The sequence below is a fragment of the Onychomys torridus genome, chromosome 3 (assembly GCF_903995425.1).
Source record: "Onychomys torridus chromosome 3, mOncTor1.1, whole genome shotgun sequence".
In the NCBI taxonomy this organism is placed as follows: Eukaryota; Metazoa; Chordata; class Mammalia; order Rodentia; family Cricetidae; genus Onychomys; species Onychomys torridus.
The window spans coordinates 107,539,570-107,553,889 of record NC_050445.1 but is presented as its reverse complement, the minus strand read 5'-3'; the positions used below and the strand labels follow the sequence as shown (position 1 = coordinate 107,553,889).

The 14,320-nt window shown below is 48.6% G+C and overlaps 1 protein-coding gene across 1 annotated transcript; it reads right to left on the bottom strand.

Moving 5' to 3' along the window:
• Nucleotides 1-5,034: 5,034 nt before the first annotated feature.
• Chchd4 (coiled-coil-helix-coiled-coil-helix domain containing 4) lies at nucleotides 5,035-14,273 on the bottom strand. Its single transcript, XM_036180411.1, has 3 exons — nucleotides 14,041-14,273; nucleotides 8,736-8,834; nucleotides 5,035-6,316 (listed from the first exon to the last, which is right to left on the bottom strand). The coding sequence occupies exons 1-3, from the start codon at nucleotides 14,060-14,062 to the stop codon at nucleotides 6,021-6,023; spliced, it is 417 nt and encodes a 138-aa protein (XP_036036304.1). The 5' UTR covers nucleotides 14,063-14,273; the 3' UTR covers nucleotides 5,035-6,020.
• Nucleotides 14,274-14,320: the final 47 nt, after the last annotated feature.

Genomic DNA, 14,320 nt, shown 5'->3' with positions numbered 1-14,320 from the left:
AGGTCTTTTCAGATTGAAGTGGAGGCAGGCAGAGGCCATCTGGAAGATTTTTTCCAGCTAGTAGCTCAAAGCTGCCAGGTGGTTTCTCTGAAGATGACGGCACACCCAATAGCTTCAGCAGGTGAGGCTGCAAGAAAGGCAGCTCACAGCCAGGGATTCCAGCCATAAAACTGGGAAAGATCTGGCATGGCTTAGACTTTTGTAGCTGAATAATGTAGGAAATCCCAAGAATCCAGGATCAAGTCAAAACTGCAAGTAATTATTAAAAATCGAAAGGCAGTAAGCTAGGATATTCATGCACTGTACTTTTCTTCTCTCTTCTGTTCCCCATCTGTAAAATCTTGAGTAAAGTATAGTAAGAATGGTCACTAGCCACACAGGCTTTATTTTTTGCAAGACTTATTTCCCACCACCACCACCTTGGGGTGTATTGGCACATACCTTTAATCCTAGCACTCAGGAGGCAGAGGCAGTTCTTCATAAATTCCAGGCCAGCCTGGTCTACATAGAGGGTTCCATGACAGACAGGGCTACATAATGAGACCCTGCCTTAAAAAAATAAAAGAAATTTATGACCTAATTTTAATTATGTGTATATGTGTGTGAGTGTATGCCATGTTGTGCACTTGCTCACTGTGGCCAGAAGAGGATGTCAGATCTCCTGGAGCTGGGGCTGGAGTTACAAGTGATTTCCAGCTGCCTGTCATGGGTGCTGGAAACCGAACTCAAGTCCTCTGCAAGAGCAGTATATATTTTAACCACTGAGCATCTGTCCAGCCCCAACCTAGGCTTAAAAAAACATCTGGCTCAGAGTTGACTTGTAGAAACTTGGGTGAGTTTTCTGAGGCCCTCATGACAGGAGACTCCTATAGGCTGTTGGGACATGTCTTTCTTTACAAGACCAAGAACCCCATATAAGGAACAAGGACAGTTTTCCAGGGCCACCCCCTGACCTGTTTTCTTTAAAGCTTTCTGCTTACATTAGATAAGACATTCCAGTTTGTGGTTTGAATGTGACATGTCCCCATAGGCTCATGGGTTTGAACTTTGGTTACCAGCCAATGGTGCTATTTTATAAGGATGTAGAGCCCTAGGAGGTAGAGTCTGGAGGAAGCGTGACTCTGGCTCATGCCCCTATCATAATGCCACCATGGACTGTTCCCCTTCAAACTGTAAGCCCAAACAATCTCCACCTGCCTCCAGTGTTAAGAAGTCTTTCTAGGCACAGCAGTGCACACCTATAATCCCAGCTCTTGAGGGGGAATTGCAGCAAGTTTGAGGACATCCTGTGGACTACCTACTGAGCTCAGGTCAGCCTGGGCTACATAGAAAGGCCCCATTTCAAAACAAAACAAACAAATAAAACAAAACCCATACTGGCCATCATTGTTAAATAATAGAACACTTTAAGCAGCTGCATCTCACAGTGAGCTACCCTTGACTCAACTCTCTTCCTCTGACTCCCAAGGCCATATCCTTTAATAGATGCACAAATTACAAAAATTTCCTCATAGTCTGAGTTGGGCTTCCCAATATTTATATGTAGAGGGCCTAGGTCAGTCCCATGCAGGCTCACTGTTGTTTGGTTCAGTCTCTTGTGTTGCGCCCAGGTTAATTGATTCTGTGGGTTTTCTTGTGATGTCCTTGGCCACTCCGGCTCCTACAATCCTTCCTCCCTCTCTTTAGCAGAATTCCCTGAGCTTGGCTTGGTTGACTGTGGGTCTCTGCATGTTTCCAGCAGTTGCCAGATGAAACCTCTCTGATGACTATTGGGTTAGGCACCAATGTGTGCGTGTATAAGGGTGTGAGGACATTGGCCTGTGTGGCTGCATTCCTGCTGGGCTACTCCTGGCCTGGCTCCAGAGAGTGGTGCCTGGCCCTGATCCATCTTTTGTTTAGCTGACACTTTTTGTTTCCCTTGTTGCCCTCAATGTGAGTCTTGTCTAGAGTCTCCCAAGGATACAAAGGCCTATGCAGAACTTGGTTCAGGAAACCAGAAAACCGTGGTACCTGAGAAATTGAGGAATACACTTGACATTGTATTTTTGGGAGCTTCTTTCAGTTTATTTTGAACATATGGAAATAAACTGGCTGAACTATAAATATAGAGAAAAATAAAAAACGCCCTGAGTGAAGGGAAAGTCTTCCAGCCCTTAAGAGATTGGATCCCCCTGCATCCACAAAAGGCTAGATTCATTCTTAAGGTACCTCTGAGTTTTCTTTCCATGGATCTACATGAACCCACAAACCTGTGCCACAACACTTCGAGACAGGCCTGGCCTCTGGGGGGTAGGAGGCTTCCACCAGAGGTATAGGCTAGGATCAATTCAACTCTCCTTATAGATAATTAACTCTCCACTTATCTGTCATTAGTTCTCATCTATTGTTTTTGCTTATGGAGACACATATCAGTTTAAATGGGAACTATTGGGCTGGAGAGCTGGCTTAGAGGTTAAGATCATGTACTGTATGAACTGTTTTTCCAGTAGACTAGCGTTCCATTCCTAGCACCCACGTCAGACGGCTTACAATCACTTGTCAGCCAGGTGATGGTGGCACAGGCCTTCAAACCTAGCACCCCAGAGGCAGAACGATCTCTGAGTTCAAGGCCAGCCTGGTCTAAAGAGTGAGTCCCATGACAGCCAGGGCTATATAGAGAAAAAACAAAACAATCATTGCTAACGCCAGTTCCAACACCCTCTTCTGGCCTCCACAGGTACATGACCATACACAGACATATAATTACAGATATAAATAATAATTATTATTTGTAGAGAGTCTAGCAGTACTGTGTAATACCCATCATTCTTTTCTGCTTTATGTGTATGTGCACCATTCCTGCCCAGTTGCCCTGAGAGATGCCATGTGTCATGCTCTATACAGGTATTTGGGTTTCTTGAACCCATTCATGAGTAATGCCAGACAAGTTTGTACATCAGTAATATCTTATGATTGAAATTTTACCTGAAACCATGGTGTGTGTGTGTGTGTGTGTGTGTGTGTGTGTGTGTGTGTGTGTGTGAAGTTGCACCCAGTGAAATCTTCAACACTGTCACACCTCTCAAATTTGGCCAGCTCCATGGCTTGGGCTCTTTTTGAACATTTAAGTAATTTAAAATTATTCTTTTGGGGGCTGGAGAGAAGGCTCAGTAGTTAAGAGCACTGGCTGCTCTTCCAGAATCCCCAGGTTTGATTTCTAGAACTCCCATGGCAGCTCACAACTGTCTTAACTCCAGTCCCATGGGATCTGACATCTTTTTCTGGCCTTTGTGGGCACCAGGCATACATGTGGTACACAGTCATACATGCAGGCAAAACACACACTTAAAATTTTTTATGTATGAGTATCTGCATGTATGTGTGCTATATGCACATAGCATCTGAAAAGGGCATCAGATCCCTTAAAACTAGAGTTACAGACATGGGTGCTGGGAACCCTCAGGTCTTTGAAAGAGCAAGTGCTCTTAACCACTGGGCCATCTCAGCAGCTGTTTTTGGCTCTAAGATTCACAGCTCTCTTCCTCTCCACATCTCAACTTTGTGTATGGGTGTTATACTGATAGTTTTAGGTCAACTTGACATGTTAGAGTATCAGGAGAGAGCCTGAATTGAGCAAATGCCCCCATAAGATCAGGTTGTAAGCAAGCCTGTAGGACATTTTCTTAGTGATTGATGAAAGAAGGCACAGCCCATTAAGGGTGGTACCATCCCTGAACTGGTAGTCCTGGGTTCTATAACAAAGCAAGCTAAGCATGCTGTGAGCAAGCCGGTAAGTATTCCTCTATGATCTCTGTATCAGCTCCTGCCTTCCAGGTTCCTGCCCTGCCTGAGTTCCTGTCCTAGCTTCCTTTGATGAACTGTGATGTGGAAGCCTAAGCCCCCAATAAACCTTTCCTCCCCAAGTTGCTTTGGTCATGGTGTTTCATCACAACAGCAACCCTAAGACAGGTGTTTTACTTGCATATATGTCTGTATACCACATGAGTGCAGTACTTACACAGGTTAGAAGTAGGTGTTGGATCTCCTGGGATTGGAGCAACAGAGGGTTGTGAGCTACCATGTAGGTGCTAAGAACTGGACCTTGGTCCTCTAGAAGAGCAGCAAGTGCTCTTAACCACTGAGTCATCTCTCCAGCCCCAACTGCTCAAAGTACTGTTCTCAAGCTTTACAGTGGCAGCACCTGTCCCAGTGTGGCATGGCAGCATCCTGATACTCAGGGTGGAGTATAGCCTGGGCCACTTCTCACAAAAAGCCGTGGCAGTGGGGGAAGCAATACCACTGACTGGGGGTTCTGTGGGGTAGCTTGGGGAGCCCTCGGTTTTCCGAGATTAAATTACAAAAAGGCTGTACCTTCTACCTTACTCTAAGATAAGGTCCACATGGCAAAGAACCTGAGTCCTGCCAAAAGTGAGTTTGTGAGGAGCTGGCCAAAGCTGGAGTAACTCCAGTGAAGGGAGGACCTAAGAAAGCCATGCCTGGGCCCCACAGCAGCAGAGCTTGTAAGGAAATCCTTATTGCTTACCCTTACACAACAGTAACTAATGCACTCAAAACATCTGAGGCTCCATCACAGAGATGGACGCTGTTACCTCAAGCTAAGAGCCCCCCTGAAGTGAACAATATGCCCTGCTCCGTTCCATGTTCAACTGCCTTGTCTGCAGAACAAGTCTTCAGAAGAACGAGGAGCTTGCTCTGCACTCAACACTGAATATGTTAAAGTCAGCCTAGGGCCAGGCGGTAGTGGCGCATGCCTTTAATCCCAGCACTTGGGAGGCAGAGGCAGGTGGATCTCTGTGAGTTCGAGGCCAGCCTGATCTACAAAGCTAGTCCAGGCCAGGCTCCAAAGACTTAGCCTGGTTTGACTTTATTGGAGACATGGTATCACTAAGTAGCCTTGGCTGTCCTGAAACTCACTGTGTATCAGGCTGACCACAAATTCTCGGAGAACCACCTATCTCTGACTCCCCTGAAATTAAGGCATGTGCCACCATCAAACTGGTTTACTAGTACCTCTGAAGAACACTTTCAATTTAGTTAATTTTTCCTAATTTATTATTTTCTTCACAGAAAAATATCTGTAGCTCAGCACGATGTATGGGAAGCTAATGCAGGAAGATCAAGGTCATCTTGGCCAACTTAGTGAGACCTTGTCTCAAAATTACACAGGGCTGGGAATGTGGCTTCCCAGCAAACTTCTTGCCTGGCACATAAATCCTCACACATGTTCAGTCTCCACCATCCCAAGAGCGCTAACAACTTTCTAACTAGTAAAAAGCCACATTCAAAATCAGACAGAAATTGTTTCTTTTTAATTGAGTACTTCATTCAGACATTTCCTCTGTTGGCTTCTGCTCTGGAAGCAACTAGGTCCCCACCTCAATATCACAACTGACTGGATTGAGTGAACATGGGCTCCAAACCAGGGCTTTCAGAACAGCAAAACAATAAACTGAAAACCAAGCCTCTCCTTTCCCTTAGGAGGGACTGGGAGTCACAGGGTCAAATCCCAGCCAGCGACTGTAGACACCTTGGAGTCTGGACAGCTAACACAGAAACTTGGGTGCCTGGACCAAGGCAGCAGCCCCATGCACTCCAGTTCAAGGATATGACCACCAACCTCTTCCAATAGGAATGGACACTCTTGAAGGAGTTCTGGCATCTACTTAATTTCCCAAAGAGGTGTAAAATCTACCAAAAGGGATAAAATGGGTCAGAATAAATCAGCTCTCTCACGATAAACTTTCCTGAGTAACAACTTTTGGTTGCTGAGAAGCCTCAGCAAAGTATTTCAAAGTGGCCAAATCCAGGGCAAACAACGGAGTATATCCAGCAGTAGCTTAATGCTCAAGGACAGATTTATGCAAGACATAGGTGCATATACCCCGCTTTTCTTCAGTGTATATGGCAAGTAGCCAAGACCCTTGATCATTAAAATAAGTTATTTTGTACATTACAGTGCATAGAGGGAAAGAGCTTTCACAGAGGTGACCAAAAGGCATTGTGCACAAGTCCTGTGGCCTTCAGGAGCTTGACCCCTGTTCTTTGGCTGCAGAGGCTGTAGCAGCTGTTTCCTCCACCTGCTCCTCTGGCTTTGCCTCCTCTTCCTCTTCCTCGTCTTGGGGATAGAGGTCCGGGTACTTCTGCATGCACTCCTGCATGGCCCGGAACTGGTCTATACAGTCTGATCCCTTGATTTCTTCTTTGCTGTAGTGGAAGCAGGAAAAGGCAGACTTGAACTGTTCCCCACAGGGGCCACTGGCCATTCCCCCAAGACATGGGCAATTCCAGTTAATATCTCCGTTGGGCAGTATCAATCCTAGAACGGGAAGATGGACAAGGGAAAGGTGAGGATCTTCTCTATGATCTTGCACATGCAGAGTATGTTTGTTTGGTCCTTATTGTGTGGAAGGCATCCCCCATGACCTCTCTATGTGCATTCTGGTCTACTGTCTAGCCACCTCCCAGAACTAGAATCAGAACTCTGAGACTTAAATACCAGGAATCTCCTTAGCCAGAGCAAGTACTGACTGACCCTCTAGGCCCTGCTCCCTCCCACAGCCCCGCACCATGCCTCTCTCTGCTCAGCGCAGTCTACGGAGTGGTGCAAATGGATGGATGAGCAAAGATCTTCAAACCTGTTGTACAACACAAAACAAGAGCTTTTCGACTAGTGGGGCTGGATTCTAGTGGGGGGTATAGCACAGAGGTAGAGCAAGGCTTGCAATTCACAAGACCCTGGGTTTGATCCCCAACCTGTAAAAAATAAATCAAACTTTTAAGTTAAGTGATTTATTATGAATGAGCTGGAAAGTCAGGCTACAGATGGGTTTTTAGTAAATGCTACTACACTGGCTTCTTCCTTTTGATTTTGGCTTTTTCTATGAATTTGTTCACATCTAAACAGAATTCTCTAGTTTTCCAAAAGGTTCAAGATGACAGTTCTACTTTCAGCTTCGTGATGGACACAGAAGGCAGTTAGTTCTCCTGTGAGCCCACTGAAACAGAGTATGCTAACAGTTGAGCACGTGCCTCTAGTGTTGAGGACCCTTGCCCTGCAAAAACAGGAAAAGAAGGAAGAAAGGAAGGCCTATACAAACTGAAATACCACGTGATCCTTTACTCCAGCAGCATGCCCAGCCGTGGCTGCAGAGCTAGTGTCCAAAGTCCTAGGCTGAATCCTGCCTCTCAATGCCAGCTCTGAAAGCTTCACTGATCTGCCCCAACTGTTTGGGACATTGGGAAACGTCGCTGGTGCCCGTCAGCAGGCAGCTCATCATCAGCAATGCCACAGCTGCAGAGTAAGTTCCTGTGCATGAAGCTGTGTGGTAACTGAAGTGTTCCCTCTGACAATGCAGGTTTCTGGGCTTCAGAGCCAAATCAGGACAGTAGCAAGGCCCATCAGATTCCCAACCCCACTCCTCTACCTGCAACCTCTGAGGGTCTCCCAATGCTGAATATAATGCTGGCACTGCAGGTTCCAACGTGCTAACCCACAGAACACCTCTCAAAAGAAAGAAGATTGACATTTAAAAACTGTACCCCAGATGCTATCTGTGGTGGCACATACCTGTGACCTCAGCTTAAGCTATTGTTTTGAGATAGGGTCCTAGCTGCACTGAAGTCTGCTTTGTAGAGCAGACTGGTGGGCCTTGAACTCCCAAGTGTTCTTGTAGAGGACCTAGGTTCCATTTGCAGTACCCATATATATAAAATGATAAACAGTTAAAAACAAAAATAAAAGTACAACTCAGGTCTGCAGAAGTCCTTGTTTTAGTCCTCAGAGCCTCAGATAGGACAGGGTGCAATGTGAACTGGGACACACAACACACTCCCACAAGATGGCAGCTTTAGCAGTCATAGTGCAGAAGTACATTTAAACACAAGCAGACACAGGTCTGCTCACACCTCCTCCAGAGCTGACATATGTGCAGCTAATGTGGACTCAAGGTAAACAAAGGACCAGAACTGCCATGAGTTCACACTTCTTCATTAAGAAAGGCTGCCTGAGGTCAGCCACAGCTATCACTCTCTTGCCAATAGGCCCAGCACGGTGCTAGGTATTCACCTTTACCTGGCAGCTGGCTTACAGGTGAAGGTCCTGCCCAGAACACGCATCTGCTTTAGATCGGGTCTGAAAGTCCTGCCCACAAGCCTGCCCTCCAGGGCTGCCTGCTTTAAGCTCAATCTTACTCACCAGCAAGTCTCACCTGAAGCGCTTGTTCCTGTGCTGAACTGAGTTCTGTTGACACTATATGGGCTGGGAATGGCTGCATACACCTACCCCACAGACTGGAGAACCTACACATCTAGCCCAAAGCCTAGAGAGTGACATCATGTGTCCAAGGGGCTACTGTTACATTCGGAGATGAGCCCAGAAGTGTGTGACAGTTCTGATTTAACAGGGGAGAAGGAGCAGCTTGCCTGGTTGCTGCTTTCTTGCCTGCAAAATAGCCGGTACACACGGCGGGGCTCATCGCAGTAACCTGACAGGGCATCCCTCGGTTATAACTCCGTCACTCTTAATCTTGTCAGGACAAATACATAGAACAGAGACAATGTTTTAGGAAGAAGAAACGGCTGCCTGCTGGCTTGGCACAGTCCCAACCCCTGGGAGGGAGACACAGCAACTGCAGAGCTGGACATCTGTCCACAGCCAAGGGAGACAGAGTGGGAAAGCAGGGCTCAATACCAAGCCCCCCCCCCTGGGGTGTGCCTGTGGGTCCCCCATCTCTCACCATGCTCCTCATAGGGATCATTGGGGTCATCAGCCACCAGCTCTGCACTGCTAGGAGTTTCATGGTCTTCTTTGGTCACAAATATGATCCGATCCTTCCCTAGGGTTTGGAGAAGATGGATTCATTGGAGGGAACTGAAACACAGAACAGCCAATCTGAAGACGGTCCCCTGTATCTGTCCCCCATCACTGACAAGACAGCCCAGTAGTCATTTCTGATGAGAGCCAGCTGGAACAAGAATTCCACTCAGGTGGTGGGTGAGAAGACTGTATAATGTCTGGCTCTCTAAGCTGAGGGGGAAGAGGAGTGCATTCCCACCCTCCCCTTGTGAAGAGCCAGAGGGCAACTCCCAACCAGGAGGAAACTGGAGCACTGTGACCTGCGGACCCTAGCCCACAGCTGATGTAGCTGTGAGGCTCTAGAGCCAGCCTGGGGAAAGACACCAGGCACCCGCCTCTGAAAGACAGAGCATATCCAGGGTCAGACATGGTGAGAAGGAGCCTGGGAAGGGCAGATATGAAGCACTCCTCAGAGTGGGTCTCCTTCCCTCTTCCCAAACAGCCCCTAAGAGGACAGAATTCAACCTTCCCAGTCCCCTGCCCCCCTTTTACTTAGGCCTGGCTAAGCTCCTGAGGCCTCAGGGAAAAACACAAGGAGCAGGCCTGTTAGACATTAGAGTTCCTCCCAATGGTATGGGGACAAGACATGCCTCTTTGACAGAAACCTTATAGTGACCCTGTGAGGAATCCTGATGATCCCAGCTACTCAGACGCTGAAGCAGGATAGTGAGTTCAAGACTAGCCTGGGCTACATAGAGAAATCCTGTTTCAAAAAGCAAAAAATAAGTAAATTTTTAAAAAGGAAAGAAAACAATGGGCTAGGATAGCTCTCCTGAACAACCTGTGGCTTACCCTCTGACAAATTTTGGCTATCCATTGTCTGGCCCCCCATTCACAGCAGCCACATATCAGGCATTTCCATTGTGGTGGAACCTTTCTCAGTACCCACAATGCACAGGGTGTCATCTGTTTCCATGGTGGTCCCTTGGGGGCAGACTTGGACTGGTTCAATTCTGGATCCTGGGTAACAGCTAGCCCTTGACCCACCCACCACTCCTGAGGAGAGCAGCAGTGCCTTCTGTTCATAGTGGTGACTTACATGGGCTGGAACCTCCAAAGTCCCTCCCACCCAAGCCTTTCCAGCACCCACACTGTTTTCCCCAGCACACATTACTGACCTCTGACCTGAGCACTGAGCATAACAATAAGGGCAACTGAGACCCACCCAGTCCCAGCCCCAAACTGAGGAGGGAAAGGTCAAAGTCTGAAATCTCTAACCCTCCCAGGAAAAGTGCAAGGACAATCCTGAGTCTTCTGACAGCCCACCCTGGTCAGCCCAGGAGACCTAGGGTCTCAAGACTCTCACCCAGAGAGCACACTGGAAGACTTTTCCAGGTATGAATAACCCTGCCCTTCGTGAGTAGCCCTGAGGGAGATAGCTACTATGAAAGCTGAGGCCAGGCTGCAGACAGGCGGCTCTCTGAAGGCTGTGTCCACTTTCCCCCTATATTTTGGAAAGTTCAGGTCCAGGCATGTGAAGGAAAAGTAAGGCAAAGGGTTGGGCCCATGCTTGAGCTGGAATACCCAAGGAAGAGGCCTGGAGGAGGCAAGTGAAGGCGAACATCAGAGGCTACCTTAGCAAAAAGGACAGTTTAGGGACAGGTCTCACACACTGGCCGACAGTAGCAATGAGCAGGTCTTCGCACACAGGGCTGGTCCCCCTGCCCACCTGGTCTCTCTGCCCAGAGGCAGTCTTGGCCTTAGCACCTACCACAGTTGCTCTTCCCACTGCTGGAGAAAGCATCTAAACAAGGCCACTGGGCCATGTTCGAGTGCCTAGTGACCCTGGAGACTCTGGCCAGGCTCCAGAACCCCCAAAAGCCATTTGCATAACTGCTGAGTGCTAAGCAAAAGCACCTGACATAAAGCTCTCAGCTCAGCTCTGACAGTTGTGACCTCTACTGAGAATAAGCCAGAGGGAAGGGGACAAACTTGGACAAGTCCCTGAACCACCTGGGATCACACACACACACACACACACACACACACACACACACACCCCAGACCAACTCTCTGGCACATCAATGCGGCCCTAGGCTCCCCGACACGGACAGCCAGTCAGGTTGGGATGATTCTTCCACACTTCTGAGTTGTTAGCCCTCCTATCAAGGCAGAGGCAGGTGTCCTCTCCTCTCCTGAAAGGCGAAGCAGGCAAAACATTTCCATGCAAAAAAGAAAAAGTTTTTAAAAAGGAAAGGAACTATGTCCATAAACCTTCAATACTTTCTGCTTGATATTAGGACTTGGGATGTCAGCACTGACTATGACACACGTAAGAAAACTGACCGGGACAGGGGCTGTCTTCAGAAAGAAAAACAAACGATTCTTGGGTCTGGATTCCATCTGGGGCTAGGATAGAGTTTAAAAGGACTGGGACCATCCCCAAGGTGGTAGAATGCTTGCTGAGTGTGTGCACAAAAACCAGATTGATCCCCCGAACTAAATAACGAGGCAGAGTAGCCCAAACTTACAGTCCCAACAGAGGTAGAGGCAGGATCAGGAACTCAAGGCCAAGTGAAGCGTGAAGGCAAAAGGTGGCCCTAGGAATTCAGTGTCCATTCTCCCGAGGTCTAAAGACTGGGAAAGTTTCAAGGAAACTGCATCTGAAATGGTTTTCAAGGCCCTGGCAACCTCCCAGTCTTCAGTACACTGTCTCAGCACTGTCCCTAGTGCTTAGCAGACAGTAATTATCCATCCTTCCATCTGGGAGTGCTTTAATGCCACCTCTTCTTACTCTGCAGACACAGAGTGTCACTTACTCATTACTACATGCCCAATGGCTGGCATCAAAATGTCTGCAATAGAAACAGAAGAGGGCAGGTACTGACAGAGAAACACTGGCAGCACAAGGCCAAGTGAGGCTTCACCCACTCTATGGGACTCCCTGAATGTCAGTCAACCTGAGACCTATGGACCTTTGACATACATGTGTCCAGACAACCATTTGCTTAGAACAGAGAATAGGCATGGACCTGGGGTCATTCTACTAAATCCTGAGCACCCACTGTATACCTGTCCTCCTGCCAACAATAATTTCAGAGTTTATGAAGACACAAAGTATCAGGGAAGACCTGGAGGGAGAAAGCACCCGACAAAGGCATAGCCAGAGCAGCTGAGGAGCAAGTGGGAAAACATGAGGCTGGAAGAATAACGTAGCATGGTCACCTAAGGCCTTACATAGTATTTCTTTTTATTTATTTATTTTTGTTGTTGTTTGTTTTTGAGACAGGATCTCACTATGTAACCCTGGCTGGCCTTGAACTCAAAGCTCAGAGGTAAGGGACTATACCTTTAATCCCAGTATTTGAGAGGAAGAAGATCTCTGAGTTTGCAGCACATAGTGAGACTATTTCAAACAAACAAAAAACTAATCTCTCTCTCTCTCTCTCTCTCACACACACACACACACACACACACACACACACACAATGGTTATCTTTCAAACCACAAAGACAGGTTCAATGCTGTAGTAGCAGCGAATGGACCCAACCTCCTTCCTGGAGAAGCTGAGGCCTGTAAACCCTTCAAGAGGCAGGCAGTGTTTACCTGCACAGCCTCTTTTTCCCAAAGACTCAACATCAACCTGCCAACTGATGAACTAGACTCGGACTCGTTTGTTTTCAGACACTAGACTTGAAGGAAACAAAAATCATGACAAGAATCTCCTGCCTAACAGTGCTGGGAGATGGCTTTTGTATAAGGGACACCAAGTGCTAACCAACAGACATAGTCCTCAGGAGAGATGTCAGTCAACTATGATGCTGGGAAGGGGGGTTCTAGAGTAGGAGGAAAAGGGCTGTGCCATGTAGCCTGGGCCTTCTAACTCGATGTATGGCCTTGGGTGGATTAGTTCCTCCTTTACCCTTCAGATTCCCTAGACTTACAGTGAAGAAGCTGGCCTACTCATCCTAAAATTCTAGATGACCCAAGTCTCTCTGTAGCTCTGTATTCCCAGGAGTCCTCCAACCCATTCCTGCCCTGGGCACATGCTGTGTGAATACCACAATAAATGAGGGCCAACCTCTCTCTGAATTTACAAGACTGGGAACTAGGGCCTGGAGGGGTTGGCTGGCCGCTTAGACACAAGGAGCCAGTTAGTGCCGGGAGGCCATGGTGAAGCCCACAATCCTAATTAGTTTTAACAATAAAAACCGGGAGTCTGATATCGAGGGTGAAAGCTGAAAGATCAGAGCAGCAGGCACCTCCATCCAGAATGGGGGGCCAAATGGGGCGAGATCTTGTCTCTATCCACCTAGTGCTGGGATTAAAGGCGGGCAGCACCACCACCAGCACCAGCACCAGCACCACCACTCGGCTCAGCTCACCCATCTAGTGCAGGGATTAACGGTCTGTCTGTTTCTATTTTAGACTAGTTCAATCTCCTGTAGCCCAGGGTGGCCTTGAACTCCTGATCTTCCCGTTTCCTCCCTCTCCCAAGTGCTGGGATTAAAGGTGTGCGCCACCACTGCCTGGCCTCTACGGTTAACTAGTGGCTGGCTCTGCCCTCTGATCTCCTCCAGGCAAGCTTTATTTGTCAGAACACAAAATAAAACACACCATGGCGCAGACTAGGGCTGCTGCCTACAGGTAACAGGGAGAGGAAGTGAGTGGTCCTCAACGTGGCTAGAGGCGGAAGAAAGGAAGGCTTTTAACAGAGGGCTCCCCACTGGTACTAGGGCTTCTTGACCGTGACCCGTCTCAGTTTACTGTCTGAGAAAACGTGCACAAGAACAGAACCCGACTTACAAAGGTCGCTACGTGAAGTTTAAAGAGTGCCTGGTATACAGGAGGAGCTCAATAAATACTCGGGCCAGTGGCACTTCACCACGCAGCACAGCCCACTCCTGCCCAAGCAGGAATTTTCCGGGATAGTCAAAAAGCCTGTGCGGGGTACAAACACGTGGGGCGTGCTAGGGACGATGGGGACTGATCCTAACAGTCCCCCATTTCCAGCCAGATACACCGCGCTCCGCACTCGCGGGGCCCACGTGAGGCCTCGGAGGCCAGGGTTTGAGTTTCACGGTGACCTTGGACCAGCCTCGTTCCTCTCGGAGCCTCTACTTTCTCATCTGGAAACCGCCGCGTGAGGCCCACGATGGGCCCACGGCCGCCCTGTGGAAACCACGCCACCGCGTGTCTCTGGCAGGCCCGCGCCCGACCGGTCTCCATGGCAGCGCCCGACCCACCTTCCTGCCGGCAGTAGGACATGGTTGCTCCCGACGCTCGCAGCTCTCGAAGACAGCCGGGGCGGCCGTAGCGGATACACCTTCACGCCGTGACCTCCCTTCTCTCCTCAAGCCTGGCGGGAGGCACTGAGGCCCGCGCGGACCCGCCCCCTCCAGGCCTGCCCGCCGCGCGCCTGCCTCCAAGCCTACTAAGCACCAGCGCCGCTCCTCAGCCGAAAACTACGTTGCCCAGCAGTCCCTGCGCCCCTCCACCGAGGCGGGTACTACAATTCCCAGAAAT

What these genes read in the sequence shown, in the direction of transcription:
- Chchd4 (XM_036180411.1), bottom strand. Translation starts at nt 14,062, where the DNA reads ATGTCCTACTGCCGGCAGGAAG. An exon ending in GTCCTACTGCCGGCAGGAAG is followed by an intron (nt 8,835 to 14,040) that starts GTGGGTCGGGCG and finishes TCCAAACCCTAG; the next exon opens with GGAAGGATCGGATCATATTT. An exon ending in TGATCCCTATGAGGAGCATG is followed by an intron (nt 6,317 to 8,735) that starts GTGAGAGATGGG and finishes TTCCCGTTCTAG; the next exon opens with GATTGATACTGCCCAACGGA.